The 20,288-nt window shown below is 55.2% G+C and overlaps 2 protein-coding genes and 1 pseudogene across 2 annotated transcripts; 2 read left to right on the top strand and 1 right to left on the bottom strand.

Annotated features, from left to right (window-relative positions):
* Window positions 1–483: 483 nt before the first annotated feature.
* On the top strand, window positions 484–3,829 carry SAC3D1 (SAC3 domain containing 1). The gene is made up of 2 exons (XM_069470208.1): window positions 484–1,523; window positions 3,236–3,829. The coding sequence occupies exons 1-2, from the start codon at window positions 950–952 to the stop codon at window positions 3,736–3,738; spliced, it is 1,077 nt and encodes a 358-aa protein (XP_069326309.1). The 5' UTR covers window positions 484–949; the 3' UTR covers window positions 3,739–3,829.
* On the bottom strand, window positions 3,829–15,756 carry NAALADL1 (N-acetylated alpha-linked acidic dipeptidase like 1). The gene is made up of 18 exons (XM_069470207.1): window positions 15,540–15,756; window positions 15,281–15,453; window positions 15,074–15,195; window positions 14,558–14,680; window positions 10,093–10,376; window positions 9,888–9,992; window positions 9,151–9,236; window positions 8,919–9,038; window positions 7,373–7,458; window positions 7,225–7,288; window positions 7,078–7,145; window positions 6,760–6,851; window positions 6,588–6,678; window positions 5,454–5,535; window positions 5,196–5,369; window positions 5,034–5,121; window positions 4,830–4,922; window positions 3,829–4,497 (listed from the first exon to the last, which is right to left on the bottom strand). Exons 1-18 carry the CDS (start codon window positions 15,725–15,727, stop codon window positions 4,311–4,313), a joined length of 2,226 nt encoding a protein of 741 aa, XP_069326308.1. The 5' UTR covers window positions 15,728–15,756; the 3' UTR covers window positions 3,829–4,310.
* On the top strand, window positions 10,600–12,001 carry LOC138383621 (heat shock factor-binding protein 1-like protein 1; annotated as a pseudogene).
* Window positions 15,757–20,288: the final 4,532 nt, after the last annotated feature.

The raw sequence follows: 20,288 nt of genomic DNA, 5'->3' as shown, positions 1-20,288 counted from the left end.
AATAAAATTTTGTTGGAACACAAACAGGCTCTTTCATTTAGTATTGTCTATGTCTGCGTTCACACTGCACTGGCAGAGCTGTGCAGCTGCAGAGGTGAGTCTTTGCTGCCCACAAATCCCCCACATTTACTACGGGGCAGAAAAGTTTGCTGACCCCTGCTCTAGAAAATGGGGAGGATAGTCTTCAGGGAAACAGGAGAATGACAGGCCGATGGAACCAATTTGTTAGGTAAAAGGGATGAAGGAGAGAAACCGAAAGCGGAGGTGGGGGTACCTACTTTGAAGGCCCCAAAGTCAAGGACGGTCCAGGGGGCTGGAGTCACGCAGGGCTGGGGGGTGTGGCCCGCCGCCACCGCACCCCTCTATGCCGCGCTATGCTCCGCCCTTCCGGCGAGGCGATTGGTTACGGAAGGGACTACAAACTGGTGCATCCTGGGAGCGGCTCTGACTACGAAACCCTGAGAGGGGCGGTGCGCGGTGGCCTGGGTCTGTAGCCCCAGTTACCGGGGGAGGCTGAGGCGGGACGACTGCTGAGTCCAGGAGCTCGAGACCAGCCTGGGCAAGATAGCAAGACCCCCGTCTCAAAAGCACACTAATGGGAGTTCGTAAAGTTGGGCGCCGTGCGTGATGGGCGAGGGCTAACGCGGCCTGAGAGCGCGGAACGGCGGGGGCGTCGCGGGACGACTGCGCAGTGCATCTTGGGAGGCGGAGTCATCGCGACCCGCCGGAGACCGGCGGTGGGCGCTGCCGGTCGGCGCTGGCACCGCGGGCTGCAAGGACGCTGGAGACCCGGGCGGGGAGGCGGGGATGCGGGCCCTACTAGGTTCGGCCTTAGCCCGCGTCTCCGAGTCTCAGCCGGCCTCGGCGTGGCGTGCCTTCCCGCAGAACAGGGCGAGTGGGTGTCGCTGTCCTGGGATGCTGAGCGCCCACCCTCTCTCCGCAGCCCACCATGCCCAGTTGCCAGCTGCCCATGGGCACTTGCCCGGACATGTGCCCGGCCGCCGAGCGCGCCCGGCGCGAAAGGGAGCGCCGCCTGCACCGCTTTGAGGTGGCGCCGGAGTGCTGCGGCGACTGGCCCCGCGCCGACCCGCTGCGCACAGTGAAGGAGTACTGCCGGCCGGCCGCCGGCAAGCCCCGACCACCGCCAAGCGAGCTGCGTCCGCCCTCGGTGCTGCTGGCCACCGTGCGCTACCTGGCCAGTGAGGTGGCTGAGAATGCCGACGCGTCCCGCGCCGAGGTGGCCAGCTTCGTGGCGGACCGCTTGCGCGCCGTGCGACTGGACCTGGCCCTGCAGGGCGCGGGCGACGCCGAGGCAGCTGTCGTGCTGGAGGCGGCGCTGGCCACGCTGCTGGCTGTGGTGGCGCGGCTTGGGCCGGACGCGGCTCGCGGGCCCTCGGACCTGGTGCTACTGCAGACTCAGGTGCACGAGGGCTTCGGCTCGCTGCGGCGCTGTTACGCGCGGGGCGCGGCGCCGCACCCCCGCCAGGCCACCTTCCAGGGCCTTTTTCTGCTCTATAACCTGGGTGAGTCGGGGTCCCAGCGGCGGGGCAGAGCGTGGGGCCGGGGAGCCCTCCATGGGGAAAGTGGAGGTAGGAGGAGGACGCAGGTTTAACAATTCACCATTAGCTCACTCCCAGGATAGTCATTGCACAGGATCCTCCCAGCCCCGACCTGGGAGTTTGGGCCCATCGCTGGGTCTCAGTTTTCTCAGTAAAAAAGTGAAGGAGGCTGGATTGGAATGGGAGAGCTGGCCTAGATAGTGATTTTCAAACTTTTCTTTAATCTACACTCCCCAGTCAGTGTTGCAAAGCAACTAAGAAACACATGCCCACGAATGTGTCTGAGACAGCAGGTTCAAAATTTTAGATACTTTCTATGGGTGATGCATTCTAATGAACTCTTTTTTTTTTTTTTTTTTTTTTGAGACAGAGTCTCACTCTGTTGCCCGGGCTAGAGTGAGTGCCGTGGCGTCAGTCTAGCTCACAGCAACCTCAAACTCCTGGGCTTAAGCGATCCTACTGCCTCAGCCTCCCGAGTAGCTGGGACTACAGGCATGCGCCACCATGCCCGGCTAATTTTTTGTATATATATATTTTAGTTGTCTATATAATTTCTTTCTATTTTTAGTAGAGACGGGGTCTCACTCTTGCTCAGGCTGGTCTCGAACTCCTGACCTCGAGCGATCCACCCGCCTCGGCCTCCCAGAGTGCTAGGATTACAGGCGTGAGCCACCACGCCCGGCCTCTAATGAACTCTTTTGTCTCGGGGCACAGTGTCTCACACCTGTAATCCTAGCACTTTGGGAGGCCGAGAGGCCAGGAATTGGAGACCAGCCTGGGCAACATAGTGAAACCCTATCTCTGTAAAAAATTAGGTGGGTGTAGTGGTGTGCAGCTGTAGTCCCAGCTCATCCAGAGGCCGAGGCAGGAGGATTGCTTGAGCCCAGGAGTTTGAGGCTGCCATGAGCTTGACCATGCCACTGCACTCCAGTCTGGGTGACAGAGCAAGACCCTACCTCTAATAAAACCCACAAAAGAACTGTATTATGTCTAATTGTAATAAAATGCTGTTTACTTCACAACCCGCTAATGGGAGAGAAGCAGCAGTTTACAAAAGAGGCCCAAGGTTCCAGTGTCTGTGATTGTCCTGGAAGGGAAGCAGGGAGAGCCTCCTCGAAGAATTGGCCTTCCCTGGCGGTCAGGGGAAGGTATGGCAGAACTGGCTTCCAAAGCTCTGGGTGCAGGGCAGCCAGGGTAGTAGGAAATCCAAGTCAGAAAACTCGGATTTGGGTCAGGCTGTACTACATAAGAACTGTGGGACAATCTGAGGCAAGTCATTAAATTATCTGGGCCGGTTTCCTCATCTGTAAACGCTACCCACTTCTTCAGTGTTATAGGGGTCCAGACTGAAGGAGGTTGAGAACCTGTGACAACTCAGATGGTTCAGGGAAGGGGCCAGTCAATGGCTGGATCTTACTTCTGAGAGGGGAGAGAGAGGGAAGGTGGGCTAGGCCTAGAGAAGGAGCGTGGTCGAGGAGGGGTGGGTATGACCCCTGCAGGAAGTGGGCGGGACTGAGGTCTGGAGATGAGCTTGGCCTGGGGCCAGTGGAGGTAGGCGTGGCTGAGGCCAGAACAGGGTGGGAGAGGAGATGGGCAGGGCCTAAGAGGATGGAATGGGAAGTGGGCCTGATCCAGGGAGGACCAGGCGGCCACATCCTGGCTTTCCTCCCTCACAGGCTCATCAGAGGCCCTGCACGAGGTTCTGCAGCTGCCTGCCACCCTGCGTGCCTGCCCGCCCTTGCGCACTGCCCTGGCAGTCGTCGCTGCCTTCCGCGAGGGCAACACTGCCCGGCTTTTCCGCTTACTCAGGACCCTGCCTTACCTACCGAGCTGCGCCGTGCAGTGCCACGTGGGACACGCCCGTCGCAAAGCCCTCGCCCGCCTTGATCGTGCCCTAAGTACCTCCAAGGGGCAGACCTTGCCTCTGAGCTTCATGGTCTACCTGCTGGCTCTGGATGGACCCAGCGAAGCCCGGGACCTGTGCCAGGCCCATGGACTGCCCTTGGATGGAGAGGAGAGAGTTGTGTTCCTGAGGGGTCGCTATGCTGAGGAAGGGCCGCCCCCTGCCAGTAGCTGCAACGTGTTAGTGGGGAGCAAACTTCGAGGGCGCACCCTGGAGGAGGTAGTCATGGCAGAGGAGGAAGATGAGGGTGTGGACAGGCCCAGGTCCCCAGCCTGAGGAGGGAGTGTGCAATCTCCCAGGGCCCTGGCCTGGGTCGGAACACTTAGTTTTCTTTTTCCATGATTGCCAGACAATAAAAGAAACTTATTTTGTAGGGATCAATCTCTAGTCTGTATTTCTTTGGGGTAATACAGCAGGGAGTTGAGACATGCTAAGAGCGTGGGAGCAGAGGAACACAGACTGGGCAAGGCCCTATCCACCTAGGGCGTCAGTTTGCCCACTGGTCCCTTAAGGGGTGGCCTTGGTGATCTCTGAGTTGGCATCTAAGGTTGGCATCATACATGCCATCCTCATACACCCACCACCAAGAGCAGTTGGTGGTTTTGCCATCGTGTCCCCTGCTGTCCACCCTGTGCCAACTAAGCGCCAGGATGAGGAAGATTTTCATTGGAGCTTGCCACTCCCCTCAGGTGTCTGCAACTGGTGGGACCCCAAGCTATTGCCTGAGAAGGTTGAGAAGGTTCCATGGTTGTGCCCTCTCTTGGCATCGGAGAAGACTGGGACACACCCCAGGAAAATGGGTGGGAGAGGGTTAGGATAAAGGAAGAGCTGAAGAAAGATTGCTGGGATTAGAGGTCAGCCACAGGCCTCAGGGTGGCTGCTGCACCCTCCAGGGCCACCACCACGATGCTGAGCTGCCGCTGCACCTCAGCCCAAGCTTCAGATCCAGAGCTTGTGTTCTCGGCCCTGGAACAGGCATTGGCCAGGCCCGGGAATGTGGCTGTGGAGCCCGTGCGGGGTGCCCAGAGCACATGGCTGACAGGAGAAATGGGTCAGTCAGGGGCCAGGAAAGAGGAGCCTCACGCTGGAACTCACCCAGCTCCTGTACGCAGCGAGGCACAAAAGCACCCCCAACACCTGTCTCTTAGAGCAGTGGTGGCGGGAGATGTAGGGTCTAGTCCCAGCTCCAGGGTCACCCTCAACCAGTTTGCCTCCCCTCCCTGAGCCTCGAGTTCCCCAACCGTCTCGAGGGGCTGGGTTGTGCTCTGAAGGGCGGAGAAACTGACATCCTCCTCCCCGAGATGGGTGGTCACGGTCCAGCCCTACCTTGAGGTCCCTCCCTCCCAGGACCTTTGGGACAGGCTCACCTGTAGTAGTGTTCCTCTGGGAAGGCTCTTGGGTTCAGGAAGGCACGTTCCAAGAGCATCAGTTGGTCATTGAGCATCCGGACCTGCAGGGGGCTGGTGGATACAGCAGCAGCCGGTCACACTGGAGCCAGCAGTGTAGCTGCCAACCTGGCGTCCTGCCCTGGACGCCGCCCTCCCACACACCTGCCCGCTGCCCTTGCTCACTCAGGGCTGCCCTTCTGCAGTGTTGACATGTATTGGCCCAAGGTTGCGGCTGCTGCCTCAAACTTCTCCACTGCGGTCACCAGAGGCCCTGTGAGGAACAACCAGTGGCTTAGACCTGTGGGTGCAGGGATCCCCATGCCTCAGTGTCAGGGGTGTCCATACCCAGGCTGATGCTGTGCTGCTCAAGCAGGTCCCCAAGGTCCTGCTGGGCAGCCTGCAGGAAGCTGCGGAGGGTGTCGCTGTAGTCACTGACGTTGAGGGGCAGGAAGAGGCTGTCGCTGAGCCGGAGAAGCACGCTCCCAACTGTCCGCGCTACAGCCTGGTGGCTGCTGAAGCCTGTAGGGAGGGTGACAAGGTGAGGGCTCAGTCTTCAGCCCATCCTCCTCAGGTCTCAGGATGCCCCTTTCCCCACCTCCTCACCAGGGTCCACAAACTTGTCCACGTAATCAAAGGTGTCGAAGGCTGTGTGGTAGGTGGGGTAGATTCGGGCTGAAGTCTTGCTCTGGGGGAACAAGGCCCAGAGGTGACAGGCTTGGGATGGGAGTGGAAGAAGGTGTGCCTCCAGTGAGCTGCATTATCTCCATTGCTTTGTTGTATTTATTTATTTGAGACAGGGTTTTGCTCTGTTGCCCAGGCTGGAGTGCAGTGGCGCAATTATAACTCACTGTAACCTTCAGCTCCTGGGCCCAAGTGATTCTCCTGCTGGGACTACAGGTGTGCACCACCATGCCCAGCTAATTTTTTTATAGAGACTGGGTCTCACTGTGTTGCCAAGGCTGGTCTGGAACTCCCCACCTAAGCCTCCCAAAGTGCTGGGATTACAGGCGTGAGCCACTGCGCTTGGCCTGGCGTCATCTCCATTGAATCCTCAGCACATCCATGAGGTGGGTTCTAGGAGTCCCACTTTACAGAGGAGAAAACTAAGGCTCAAAGAGGCTAAACTGTCTGACATCACACCAGCACACAGCTAATGAGTGGCAGAGCTGGGTCGGTGCCAGTTTCAAGTTTCACATGAAGGAGAAGAGCTGGGGCTCTGCAGTCAGATAAGGGGATTCGAATCCCAGCTCTACCACTCAGAATCTGTGTGGCTGTAAGAAAGGGCTTTTGGGGGTGTCAAACAGGGAGATGCAGGCTGGCACTCGGCTTCCCTCGTCTCATTTCACCCTCATACCCACACTGTGGATCATCCCTGTTTCATACCGTTGTTTAATCAATGCTGAGATGACTGCCTCCCCCCGCCCCCGTTTTAAGATCTCTGGAATCAGGATGCCTCTTATAGTCATTGTCATCCTATAACTGATTGGCAGTGGGGCTTTTTCCCTCCTGAATAGGTATAACATAGTGGTGCATTTTACAATCAACCAGTGGTATCTTACGTTTGATAAAATACCATAGATAAGCATAAACAGATGCTCAGAGAGGTTAACAAAGTTGGCGGAGGTAGCACAGCCACTGAGTGAAGAAGCCAGATTCAGCCTGCCCTAGAACAGCCTGAAAGAGAGAAGGGGGCTGTGGAGCAAGGGACGGAGGCGGGGACGGAGGGGTGCTGCTCACCCGGTCATAGGTGTAGGCGATGTCCATGGAGGAGATGCCCAGGAAGTGAATGAAGGGCGCGTAGTCGCTGCCCGCACCCAGAGTGCCCAGCCTGCAGGAAGGAAGGGGCCAGGCTGGAGGGCGCTGGGCTGGACCGCCGTGCCACAGGCCCCCTTTGCACCCCTGGGCTCACCTGGGGATCAGGCCATACACTGGGCTGCTGCGGTTGAAGTACCGGATCCAGTTGTCGTAGATGCTGAGGTCTCCTGGGCCCGGTGAGCGGATCTGGCCGGGAGGGTAATCTAGTCTTGGTGTGGCCCCTCCTCAGCCCCAACAAGGCACGTCCTCCGCAGGTCTCCACCCAGACCCCAGTCTCCAGCCCACCCACCATCCAGCCAGTCTTACAAGGCTTGCCCCAGCCGCTGTCCCACCCCAGCCCCTCTAAAAGGTATCAGTCACCAGCTCTGCCCACCCATACAGCCCCATCCCTGCCCCGCCCACCCCCTTCCACCTCTTTGGCTGCAGAGAAGACGACACTCTGGACAGGGGGTGTCCCCTGCACCCTAAGGGTAGCATTGGCTGTGGGGGGAGGAGAGAAAGACTATTCTGGCGCTTGCCCCTTCCTTCATCCACCCAGGCCAGCCACTTCCCCCCATACCAAAAACAGAGATGTCCACGTTGAGGTAGGCCACCGTGCGTTCCTGGAGCTTGCTGAAGAAATCCTGTGGGTGCAAGGGACGATGTCAGCCCAGCGCTGTCCCACCCTGGGAACCCCTTTCAATCCACTACCTGTGGGGCTCACTCACCTCTGTGAATTCCGTGGAACCAATGAGCCCAAACTCCTCTGCCCCCCAGCTCGCAAACACGATGGATCTGCGGGGTCGCCAGGTGCCTGGGGAGGGGGATAGAGGGCTGGAGGGCAGGGTCCCCCACATCTCAGCGTGGCTTAGGGGAAAAGTTCGAGACATGGAGAGGAGGGGAGGAAAAGGCGGGGCAGCTGGTGACAGGATGTCCTGGTACCCTTCAGCCAGGCCTTCCAGGAGGCTCTGTCCTCTTTCCAGCCTCATCCTGTTTGTGACATCTCCCGCAGCAACACTGACCCCAACACTCAGCTCCTTCAGTCAGCTGGTCCCTTCTGGCGGTATGCACCCCCCCCCCCCATCGCCATAGGCTTGTCCAGGAAGACCGTCTATCTATCCCAAGCAAACCTCGTTCACAACCAGGGCTTTCTCCATAGCGAGCCTTTCAACAACACCTTGAGGGACATGCCATTATCATCTCCATGTCACAGTTGAAGGAACTGAGCCATAAGGAAGTTACATGACCTGCCCAGGGTCACAAGGCCAGTAAGCAGCAGAGCCAGGTTCACGTCCAGGCCTTGGGCTCCAGATCCCTGAGGCTTGTTTAACCACTGCCCCACACTGCCTCTCGGAACACCCGCAGCCTGGTTCCACCTCCAATTTCTATGCGCACACTGCTCCTCTTACCACGGCCACTGGCCACCTTCAGAGACCTTGATGGGTTTTGTTCTATATCTGCCCTGTTCCGTTTTTCGTAAATGGCACCACCATACATGGAGTTGCTTAGACCAGAGCCCTCTACTTGTCCTCTCCCTCTCCTCCATAGCCAGCAGACCCCAGGCCAGCAGATGGTCTCACCCCTCTGCCCCCCACCCTTGTCCAAGCCCCAGCGCACCTCCAGCCCTGGAAGACCTGGCCCCTCCCCCCATGCCCTTCCCCCTGCAGCACAGGAAGCTGTTTAGAATTTGGGCTCCATCACATCACTCTCCTGATTAAAATCATTCACCAGCTCCCCCGCCTCCTTGGGCTGAACTCCAAACTCCCTGCCTGTCTTGCCACCTCGCCTAGCCTTGCCAGCCTCCATTCCAGCTGCCACCTCCTCGGCCTCCTCCTGGACCTGCCTCCCCTTCCCCGAAGCACTGAAATGCCGCCTCCACAGAGAGACCTGCCTCAAACTGGCCTGGCACATCAGAGGCACAAGAGACATGTTTGTGGTTAACCATCATCTGTCGTCTGTGCCCAAGCGCGGCTGAAGTGCTCCGAGGGCAGAGCCTGGGCACGGCCTTGCTCATGGCAGCGCGGGGCCTCCGCCATCCAGGCAACAGGAGGCGCTCAGAAGCTGCTGCACGAGTCAGTCAGCAGCCCACTCCCGGTACCACACTGGGCTACGCCAGGCCAGGGCTGGTGTCCCGGGCATTTCTGCCCCCAGGGCCCTCAGGCTTGGCACAAGTGGGCACTGAAGAGTGAGGGAGAGGATATGGAACAGGAGGAGTGGGCTGGAGGTGACCTCCTGGGTGGAGAGTCCCTGGACTAGGGGAGGGGGCCACCTCACCCTCCTTCAGCAGGGTCCCCAGGATTCGAGAGAGCTCCAGGAGGACGGCGGTGCCGCTGCTAGGGTCCACAGCCCCGTGTACCCAGCTGTCGCGGTGGTTTCCATACAGCACATAGCGGTCTGGCCAGAGGAACAGTCAGAGAACCAGAGAAGAGGGAGGGGTGGGCGGGGCAGCAGGGCTGGATGAGGGCGGAGTGGGAACGGGGCACACTGAGCAAGAACAGGGGCTCACCAGGCTCCACAGCCCCGCGGATGATCCCCAGGACGTTGGAGGAGTTCCTCAGCTGCAGGTGATTGTGGACACTCACATTCACCTGGCTGGGGAGGGTGAGGGCTGTGACAAGAGTCTTGGCTCTGCCCACTTCCCCCACCCAATGCTGAAGAAACTGAGGCTCGGAGCAGGAAAGGGACATTTCAAGGTCACTTGCCCAGAAGTACCAAGACAGGCAAAAAAGGCTAGAGCCCAGCTCTTCTGCTCCTAATTCTTTTCATTCACTCATTCACCCAGAGTACTCACTGGGCTCCTAGTGTATGCCCAGCACGTTACTAGGCTCTGGGCAATGACAGCCGTGGACCCCCGTGCTTGTGGGGCTTCCCACAAGGATGTGAACAACTGCAGGAGGTGAAGGGGCCTGGGAGGACACCTGGTGGCCAGAGGGTGGTGCAGGCCAGGAGTGGCAGAGGCCCTGATTTGGGATGGAGCTTGGCATCTCAAAGGGAGGGAGTAGCTGGAGTGCACAGGTGGAGATGAGGGCGGTGGGGCAGAGGACCCACAGGACCTTATGTTTCCCGGGCTTCCCCAAAGACAAGACAGACACTTCGGGGTCAGGGGACCAGTTGGGAGACAGGAGAAAGGGGAAGGCCTTGAAGTGGGGAGAGGGAAAACCCAGGGTAGGAGAGGAATAACAAGGGAGGAGGAGAGGGGAGTTGGGGACAGAGGGCACCCAGTGAGGAGTGGCCCCACCTCACCTGTCTTCTGGAAAGTCACCTTCAGGGTGGAAGCCAGGCCCCAACCTGTAGTCACAGCCCAGTGCTCCCTGCCAGGCAGCTGGGGCCAGGGATCCCTTGAGGTTACTGAGGAGGAGGGAGAGGCTCTTCAGAGTAAATGTGGGTGTTGGGTTGAAGTTTAGAGGCCACCGGGGGGGTGGGCAGGACACCCAGGGCACAGACTCACCAGAGCAGGACTTTTGCATCCTCGAAGCCAATGGGCTGTGTGGGAATCGGGGGGAATCCGGAGACATTGGTAAGGTCCAGGCGGAAGGAAGAGGGGTTGGCTGGAAGGTAGGGAGTCAGGGGGTCCCCAAAATACTCATAGTAGGACCCTCGCTCCACTCCCGAGGGAGGCAGGTACCAGGAGTTGGGAAAGGTCTCGTTGGGTAGGCTCAGTCCGTCGTTGATGTCACCAGGGTCTGTGTACACCAGCACCCCAGCCACCCCGTACTTGGCGGCATTCACAGCCTGCAGGAGACAGAGGAGGCTGTGAGTAGGGAAGGGACAAGGACGCGGAACGTCATGTTGGCCTTCCTCTCTCCTCTGCTGCGGAAGCCAGGATGGGTCCACTTTGCATAAAGCATCTGTGGCAGTGCTGCTTGCAACCGCAACATACTGCTGGGCGTGGCCAAGCCAAGGCCTACCAGTGAGGTCTGGTTGAGTAAACGGGGACATCCTGCAATGGAATGCTATGGCTCTGCTGTACGACAGGACAAGCATGTCCTTGTGCACTCGGGTTCACAGCAGCATCCGCAGTAGCCAAAAGGTAGATAGACACAACCCAAGAGCCCATCACGGATGAATGGATAAACAAAATGCGGTATGTAACATGATGGAATATTACTCAGCCTTAAAAAGGAATAAAGTTCTGATACAACATCAACAAACCTTCAAGACTTTATGCTGGGCCGGGCGTGGTGGTTCACGCCTGTAATCCTAGCACTCTGGGAGGCCGAGGCGGGAGGATCACTCGAGGTCAGGAGTTTGAGACCAGCCTGAGCAAGAGTGAGACCTCATCTCTACTAAAAATAGAAAGAAATTAGCTAAACAACTAAAAATAGAAAAAATTAGCTGGTCATGGTGGCACGTGCCTGTAGTCCCAGCTACTTGGGAGGCTGAGGTAGGAGGATTGCTTAAAGTCAGGAGTTCAAGACCAGCCTAAGCAAGAGCAAGACCCCATCTCTACCCAAAATAGAAAAATTAGCCAGGTGTTGTGGCGTGCACCTGTAGTCCCAGCTACTTGGGAGGCTGAGGCAGGAGGATTGCTTGAGCCCAGGAGTTTGGGGTTGCTATGAGCTAGGCTGACGCCACAGCACTCTAGCCCAGGCAAGAGAGTGAGACTCTGTCTCAAAAAAAAGAAAAAAAAAAAAAAAAAAAGACTTTACGCTGAATGAAATAAGCCAGACACAAAAGGACAAATATTTTATGATTCCACTTATATGTGGTACCTAGAATAGGCAAGTTCATAGAGACAGAAAGTAGAACGGAGGTTAAAGAAAACAAAATAGGGTCTAGGGGAGGGCAAATGGGGAGGTGTTAAATAGTTTCTGTTTGAAATATTGAAAAGGTTCTGGAAATGGACAGTGGTGATGGTTAACATTGTGAATGTGCTTAATGCCCCCGCACTGTATGCTTAAAATGTCAAATTTTATATTATATAATATATATACTATACTACATATATATACACATATAGAATGTACTACAGTAAAACCAAAACTGTACCAAAAAAAAAAAAAAAGATGCAGTTTGTGTACTGATTAAGAATGATCTGCAGAGGGGAGCCTGCTGCGGGCTGCGAGGGGCCGAGCGCGGAGCCGCTACCACGCGGGGCCGGACCTCACGCCCCGGCCCGCACAGCCCGGCCCGGAGCCACATGGACGCGCGGGCCCGGAAATCCCCGGCGGGGCAGCGCTGCGGGACGCGGCAGAAAATCTGTTTCAGGAACTTCAAGAACATTTTCAAGCTCTGACTGCAACATTAAACATCAGAATGGAGAAATGGGGAATCGCATTGAGGACTTGTAGAAGAATGTAAATGACTTAATGGTGCAAGCTGGGATTAAAAACTCTATTAAAGAACAAATGACCTGAAGATGTTATTAGATAAGTCACTTGAAACTGTGGTAAAATGAAAACTCTTTGAGTAATAATCTATGTCATATGATTCTGATTTTCCATATTTAATTTAAAAATTCATTTTAGCAAAATAAGACATTAAAAGAACAAAAGCAACGAAGGAAGAATATAATTCAGAGGTGACTAAGTGCTTACCAAACACGGTTGTAAGTAACAGAATATTTCTCAATGCATACCTAATACCCACTGTGGATGAAAAGCATAGCCATATTAGTTCAAATATTTTTCCAAATTAAAATTCTATACAGATCTTTTTTCAAAAAGATCATAAGCAGTTTTCCAACAGAAGGTGCATTTGACTAACTGCATTCCAACTCATTTCTAGTCACATGCTTTTTAGAAAGACTCATTTTAATATGTCCAGTCCAAATAGATTCTCACAGCAATTGTTCTTCAAACTAAATAAGACTTAGAAAACTCCAAACCAAATCAAACCAAACTATTAATAAAAAACAAGTGGGAAAAAAAAAAAAAAAAAGAAAGAAAAAGAATGATCTGCAGAGGGCGGTGGGGGGGACAAGGGCAATATACGTAACCTAAACTTTTGTACCCCCACAATATGCTGAAATAAGAATAAAAAAAGAAAAAGAAAAAGAAATGTCCTGGTAAAAAAAAAAAAAAAAGAAAGAAAGAATGATCTGCAGGATGTATAAAGATGAAAAAAGCACAGTTCAGAAGCCTGGGTCTAGGACACTATTTTTATGTAAAATGGCTGGAAAAGGAGGTAAGATATATACAGTATTTGTACTGTATAGGCTTCTTCTAAAAGAAAACTGTGGCTAGATTATCCATAAACTAAAAAAAGAAGTGGTTACTTCTTTGGAGGATGGCATTACCGGAGAACTTTTTCACTTTATACTCTTTTTTATTAACCTGGAAATTTTCTAATCTGTTTATTTCCACTCTGTTTGTCCCCTTTCTTTTTTCTTTCTTTTTTTCCTTCCATTCTTTTCCTTTTTCCTTCTTTTCTTCCCTCGCTCCTTCTCTCTCTTTTCCCAGCACTTATCATAGGCACTTTTTAAAAAATTTTGGTAAAATACACATAACATAAAATTTACCATCTTAAATATACAGATCGGTGGTGTTAAGGACATTCACACTGTTGTGCAACCATCACCACTACCCATCTCCAGAATCCTTTTTTTTTTTTTTTCTTTTGAGACACAGTGTCGCTTTGTTGCCCTGGCTAGAGTGAGTGCCGTGGGGTCACTCTAGCTCACAGCAACCTCAAACTCCTGGGCTTAAGCGATCCTACTGCCTCAGCCTCCCGAGTAGCTGGGACTACAGGCATGCGCCACCATGCCCGGCTAATTTTTTTTCTATATATATTTTAGTTGGCCAGATAATTTCTTTCTATTTTTAGTAGAGATGGGGGTCTTGCTCTTGCTCAGGCTGGTCTCGAACTCCTGACCTCGAGCGATCCACTCGCCTCGGCCTCCCAGAGTGCTAGGATTACAGGCGTGAGCCACCATGACCGGCCTTTTTCTTTTTCTTTTTTCTTTTTTTTTTTTTTGAGACAGGGTCTCACTCTGTTGCCAGAGCTAGAGTGCAGGAGCGTGATCATAGCTCACTGCAGTCTCGAACTCCTGGGCTCAAGCCTCAGCATCCCAAGTAGCTGGCACTACAGGCACACACTACTATGCTCAGCTAATTTTTAAAAACAAATTTTGTAGGCCGGGAGTGGTGGCTCACGCCTGTAATCCTAGCACTCTGGGAGGCTGAGGCAGGAGGATCGCTCGAGGTCAGGAGTTGAAGACCAGCCTGAGCAAGGGTGAGACCCCATCTCTACTAAATATAGAAAGAAATTATCTGGATAACTAAAAATATATAGAAAAAAGTAGCCGGGCATGGTGGCGCATGCCTGTAGTCCCAGCTACTCGGGAGACTGAGGCAGGAGGATCACTTGAGCCCAGGAGTTTGAGGTTGCTGTGAGCTAGGCTGATGCCATGGCACTCTAGCCCGGGGAACAGAGCGAGACTCTGTCTCAAAAAAAAAATTTTTTTTTGTAGAGACAAGGTCTCAATATGTTTGCCCAGGCTGGTCTTGAACGAACTCCTGGCCTCAAATGATCTCCCACCTTGGCCTCCCAAAGGCATAGAATTGCAGATGTGAAGCCACGGCACCCAGCTTAAACATTTTTTTTCTTACGTTTTTAAACCATAGGTACGCAATACCTAGTCAAGTTTTAGGATTGAAAAGAAATGCGGAGGGGCAACAGGAGGGCTTTAGGTTTGAACAGTCTCAAGAAGTACTTCACAGGAGGACTGAGACTCCCAGCATACCAGAGCCAAATGTTTTGCCCAATCCCTTTATTTCCTAAGGCTCAGAGAGGTCGGGGGAGGCACCCAAGGCCACACAGCCCATCAGTGGTACAGCCTGAATACAGCTTGCCTCTCCTGCCCCAGCCCAGGCTTGGCTCTCACTCAACACTGCCCCTTCTCCTCACTGCCTCCTGTCACTGCCCAACTCCTCCCACCCAGGACCCGTACACTGGAGGCTGCCGCTGCTCACCTTGGCCCCACGCCCTATACCCCCGTAGCGAGTCAGGGCGATGGTGCCCTCCAGTGTGATGCCTTGAGTCTGCAGCTCCATGAAGTCTTCTTCCCTGCCCTGGTTGGCATAGACGAGGAGGCCCTAGACCCAAGAGGACGTGATCCTTAGAGCTGGGCTCAGTACAGGCCAATGGGGAAAGGGGCAGGAAGGCTGAGGGGCAGGAGGAAGGATTTTGATTCAGTTTCCCCACTTCACTTATAAGCTCCCCCAGGGACAATCATCCCTGATGTCCTCTGTGTCTTGGTGCCCTGTAACAGGCCTGGCCTTGAGCAGGAGCTGCTAGTGTTTGTTAAATGACTGCTGGAGGAAAGGAGTAGCGATGGAGTGTGGAGGTGAGTAAACTCCGGGGGGTGGCGCTGTCCCCCAATAGATGCACTTTCCCTCAGCTCCCCCTGGGTCAGGGTGGGGAGAAGCCTGGGTGGGAACCAGGTGGCCCTGAGCTGGGCCAGGGCAGTAGGGGGGTTCCAGGCCCACCTGTGGAGTTCCAGGGGGTGCATAGGCAGCGTAAGGTGGCACCACATCGGGTCCCCCCTGCTCCCCAGTCAGGTTCTCCTCGCTCCGGCGGCAGGAGTAGAGGATGTCCCCAGCGGAGCCCACTGCAGACAGAGGCAATGTCAGGGCTGGGCCCAGCAGCTCCCCCACTCCCTGCCCTGGGCATTCCCAAGCCTGGACAGGACTCACCAACGTCCACGCTGTTGGGCTGCTCCTGGCTGGGGAAGGACAGCAGCACCTCGTACTCAAAGGCCTCAGCGGAGTCCAGGCCTGACGCTGGGTCCGTCCAGCGCTGCAGCAGCAGCTGCACCAGGGCCTCATCTCGGGGGGTGGAGGCCAGGTGCGGCTCCCTGGAGAGTTCTCTGCAGGGTGGGCGGTGGGAGGGGCGGGGCCGGCGTCAGGGAGGGGCCCCTGGCATGCAGGAGGAGCGGGCAGAGCTGCCACTCACCTAAGGTTCTCCCGGATCCTGCTGGCATCCAGCTGCCCCATGACGGTCTCCAGGATCTCCAGGTCCAGGTCCTGGGCGGCTGAGATGCTGGGGGGATTTTTGGGGATGGCAAAGTGCCCCAGGATGATCCCCAGCGCCAAGAGGGCAGCAGCGCCCAGCCCCAGCCCCAGCCCCTTCACCCACTGCATCCTGTGGAATCTTCGCCAGCTGGGGTGGGCTGATTAGGGCCTCCTTATAGATGGGGCATTGGGCCTAGTTAACCATTACTCCATGGGTGGCACTGCCCTTTGGCCCCCAGCTGGCAGAGAAAGTGAGGGAACACCTCGTGGTAAGAGCCAGGAGCCGCTCACATCCACCACATTCTGCATTATTCACCTGGAAGGGGCCTCCAAGGGCGGGCGGCAAGTCCCCCAGGGACACTCAAGCCCAAGAGTGAAGGGTCTCACCCAGCGTCTCCCAGTAAAACACAGGCCAAGCCAGGACTGGAACTCAGAGCCCCTGCATCCAGAGCAGGGCTGTGCCCACCACCCACCAGTACCGCCTCTCTCCCTCCCACCAGTGAATCCAACACATCCTGCTCTGCCCGCCTGAGCAGAATTCGAGTTCAAATTCCATCCTTGCTGGACATAAGCTGCATGACCTTAGGCAATTCACTTAGCTTCTCTAAGCCTCTTTTCTTAGCTTGAACAATGAAGATAATAAAACCTACTTCACAAAACTGTGGTGGTGCTTTCATTAAACAAAATGGCATCTCCTAGCACTGTGGGAGACCAAGGCAGGAGAATTGCTTGAAGTCAGGAGTTCAAGACCAGCCTGAGCAAGAGCAAAACCCCATCTCCACTAAAAATAGAAAAAAATTAGCCAAGCAACTAAAAACAGAAAAAAAAAATTAGCCAAGTGTGGTGGTGCGTGCCTGTAGTCCCAGCCATTCAGGAGGCTGAGGCAGGAGGATCGCTTGAGCCCAGGAGTTTGAAGTTGTTGTGAGCTAGGCTGATGCCACGGCACTCTAGCCCGGGAAACAGAGTGAGACTCTGTCTCAAAAAAAAAAAAAAAAAAAAAAAGATGGCATCTATAGAAATGTCTAGTCCAACATGTGGCACATGGTGAGAGCTCGGTAAATTTTAGTCACTCTTCACTCTAAAACACAAGGCGTACAGCTAAAGGAAGAAAGGGTACCCAGAAGAATTCTCTGTGTCAATCCTGAAGGGGACCCGGTTTATGGGAGGAGGTGGGACTGTTGGGAAGGGAGGTGTCCAGAGGACACAGCAGGGGAAGCCCATACTTCCTTGGCAAGGTGACTTCCTCTTCCAGCCCCTGCCCTATCTGGAATCCATCCATCCGCCCTCCCGTTTATCCACCCACCCATCCTCCATTCTTTTATTCGCCCCTTGCCTGCCCATGCAAGCACTGTTCACTCATTCAGCTCTGTGCCGGGTCCATCTAGGCCCTGGGGACGCAAAGTCCAGCAGGGGAGACAGGCGTTGGGTTCAGCCCTGTGGTAAGTGCCCTAAAGAGGTAGGACCGCCGTGCTCCTAGAGGGGAGAATGAGGAGTTCTGCTTAGGAGGGGACATTTGGGGGATCCTCCGAGGAGGAGAAGGCATTCTGCATGCAGGGAAGGCGAGGCAAGGGCGGGCCGTCGTGCAGATGGCCCAGCATGTCTGAAGGCTGAGAGGGCAAGTGCGACCCCAAGTACTCGGTACAGAGTACGGAGGTGCTGGGCCACGGTGGACTGTGTGTGCCCGTGTGTGATTTCACAGCCCCCTCTCAGAGCAGCCCCTTCCTGCTCACAGCCCCGTTGTGCCAGCACCACCTGCCCTGCACTCATCTCCCCTTGTGTGCTGGTCAGGACAGTATTGTGTGATCAGTGACTTCAGGGAGGTGCACCAGGAAGCTGCCACTCTTTGCCAGGTGACTATCAGCGCCCGGAATGTGACCTTGGATCTTATCAGAGCCCCAACAGTTCAGGGACTGCACACCTTCCTTATGAGGCCACGGGAGGACAGGCACCACCAGCTGGGCAGCAGGACGCCAAAGTCAGCTCATAAGCTGAGGCCCAGACATGGGGATGACACCAAGGCAGCAGCCCCACGGCCCTGCCCTACCCACTCCTGGAAGGATTTAACCCCTTGAACATGTGAAATCACAGAAAGGACACCTGAACAAGTGTGTGACTTCTGAGTGGGTCACTCTGCTGTCAGTGTGGTTTACGTCTGAGAGTGTGTGGCACTGTGTGTGTGACACCCAAGAAATCAGCTCAGGTTGTTAGACTTCGTTGGTGTCTACACTGCTGTAGGCACCAGACATCAACTTGGTCAATTTTCCTTTCCCCTTCTTGGCTGGGCGGGTGGTGTGGCCCTTCCCAGAACATTCTGGATTGTGGGTGTTGATGGAAATCACTTAAAGTAGCTAAAGTATATGACCACCCTTTTATCTTCCCACTTACTCACTTGATGGCTCTGACTCTAAGGGGTCCTCAGTCCCTCCAGTAGAGTGCCGGCTCCTTCCCACTCTCTACCTCCCAGATGTGCTCTTCTCCATCCTTGCCCAGTTTGGGGACTTTGAAGCCCTCTCAACTTCCTATGCTCTCTGCTTTGGTCACATTCACTGGGAAAACCCCATCCTGGTTACATCTGACTCACTCTGCCTGCTGTGCACCTGCACCCCTGCCCCTGGATGTGCCTGCAGAGTCACATGAACTTACTGACGCCATGTTGTGAGGACGCTCAAGCAACCCTATGGACAGGTCACATGGTGAGGAGCTGAGTCCCCCGGACAACAATCAGCACCAACTTGCCAGCCGTGTGAGTGAGCCACCTGGGGAGTGGGTCCTCCAGCACCAGCCATGCCTTCTGAAGACTGCAGCCCCAGCTCACATCTTGACTGCAACCCCAGCAGACCACCCAACCAAGCCACTTCCAAATTCCTAACCAGTGGAAACTGTGTGAGATAGTAAATGTTAATGGCTTTAAGCTGCTAGGTTGTGGAGTCATTTGTTACACAGCAATAGGTAGTCAATGCAAATGACCAAGTGTGGGCTGAAAACCCACAGGTGTCTCCAATTCACACCTGGCCCCCTGAACTCTAGTCTTGTATTTCCAGCTGCCTACTTTACGCCCACATTTGTGTGGTCAAGAAGCATTCTGGACTCTCAACACACTCCAAAAGTAGCTCCTCATCTTCCTCCTTAAGCCTTGTCCTCCAGCAGGCCTCACTTTGAGTACTGGCAGCTCCATCCTTAGTCCCTCAGGCAGAAAATTGAGGAGTTGGGTTTTTACTCCCGCCTCTGTCACACTCCACCTCCACTCTGTCAGCGAGCTGTGTTGGCTGTACTTTCAAAACAAACCCAGAATCCAGCCTGGCCCAAGATCCTGTCCTCTTTCCCCCGGATTATTGCAGTAGCCTCTTACCTGGTCTCTCTGATGGCATTCTTGTCCCCTTTAGCAGTCAGAGTAGTCCTTGTAAAACACAAGTCTGGCCATGTCACAACTGTGCTCACAGCCCTCCAAGGCTTCCATGTCTCTCAGAGTGACAAGGTCACTATCAGGGCCTTGACCTCATCCCTCCTCCTCCCCCTCGCTCGCTGCTCCAGCTGCCCCAGCCTCCACCGTCCCGTCCCCAGAACCTACCAGGCAGCCCCAGCCTCCAGTGTCCCCAGAACCTAGCAGCTCCTCTCTCACTCCCTGGAACCTCTTCCCCCAGCTGCCCACGGGGCTCTCCCTCAGGTCCTTTGTGTCTTTGCTCAAATGTCACTCCTCAGGGACATCTTCCTTGACTACTCTACCTAAAATTGCATTCCTTCCCCTCCCTCAGCCTTCCCCTCCCCTCCGAAGCTTGGTTTTCTCCACTGCATCTATCCCCATCTGACTTGCTCGTTATTTCTTGTCTCCCCTCCCGGAGTGCAGGTCCCACCAGGGCAGGCATCTTTGTTTTATCCACCGCTGAAGCCCCACAGCCAGAGCAGTGCCTGGCACCTGGGAGGTGCACAGCGAGCATTTGTGGACTGGATGCAGAGCTGGCCTACACCAGCACAGCTCCTCAACGCCCCTGCTCTGGCTGTCACTGTCCAAGGGGTGTCCAGGAAAACAAGAGATAAAAGAGGTGGCCAAGGAAGCCCCGGGGAAACAGACCCCTCTGGGTAAGCCTCACTGGGATTGCTGAGCCAGGCATGGGCGGCTCGTGAGAGGGGAGGGGCATCTAACAGACCTCCAGAGCTGGATGTTCCCAAAGAATGATGCTGCAGGAGGAAGGAAGGGGCTGCAGGGCTGCCTGGCCACCCTCTCGGGCAGGAATAGCAGGGCTGCTGGGCGGGGCAGGGAGCCTGCTGGGAGCACTGGTACTCAAAGCTGCTTCCACTGGGCCTCTGAAGCCAGTCTGGGGGCCTAGGAAGAGCCACTGGAGGTCAGATAACAACTGGCAACACTCACTGGCCGCCAACACTGCTCGGAACCCACACCGAATCACTCAGTCCTCCCGAGAGCCCTCTGAGGTGGGCACGGTGGTCAACCCCACGTTACGGATGGAGAGGTGAGTCCAGTCACTCGATCAAGGTCACACAAGCTGCGATTAGAACGAGCTCCTGCACTCATAGTCACGAGGCTATCCCACCTCTCATCACCAGGCAGGGGAGAGGCATCCCGTTCTGCCCCTCTTGAGAGAGATGGTACCGAGGGGGACAGAGGAGCCTGGTTTGTCAACCCAGCCCAGGGTCTTGATGACAGACTAGAAGATCTGGGCACAGCTTGTGACTG

This window comes from Eulemur rufifrons, chromosome 6 (genome assembly GCF_041146395.1).
Source record: "Eulemur rufifrons isolate Redbay chromosome 6, OSU_ERuf_1, whole genome shotgun sequence".
NCBI classification, from domain to species: Eukaryota; Metazoa; Chordata; class Mammalia; order Primates; family Lemuridae; genus Eulemur; species Eulemur rufifrons.
Note: the sequence above shows the minus strand (reverse complement) of the source record. Positions and strands in the feature narration are given on the sequence as shown.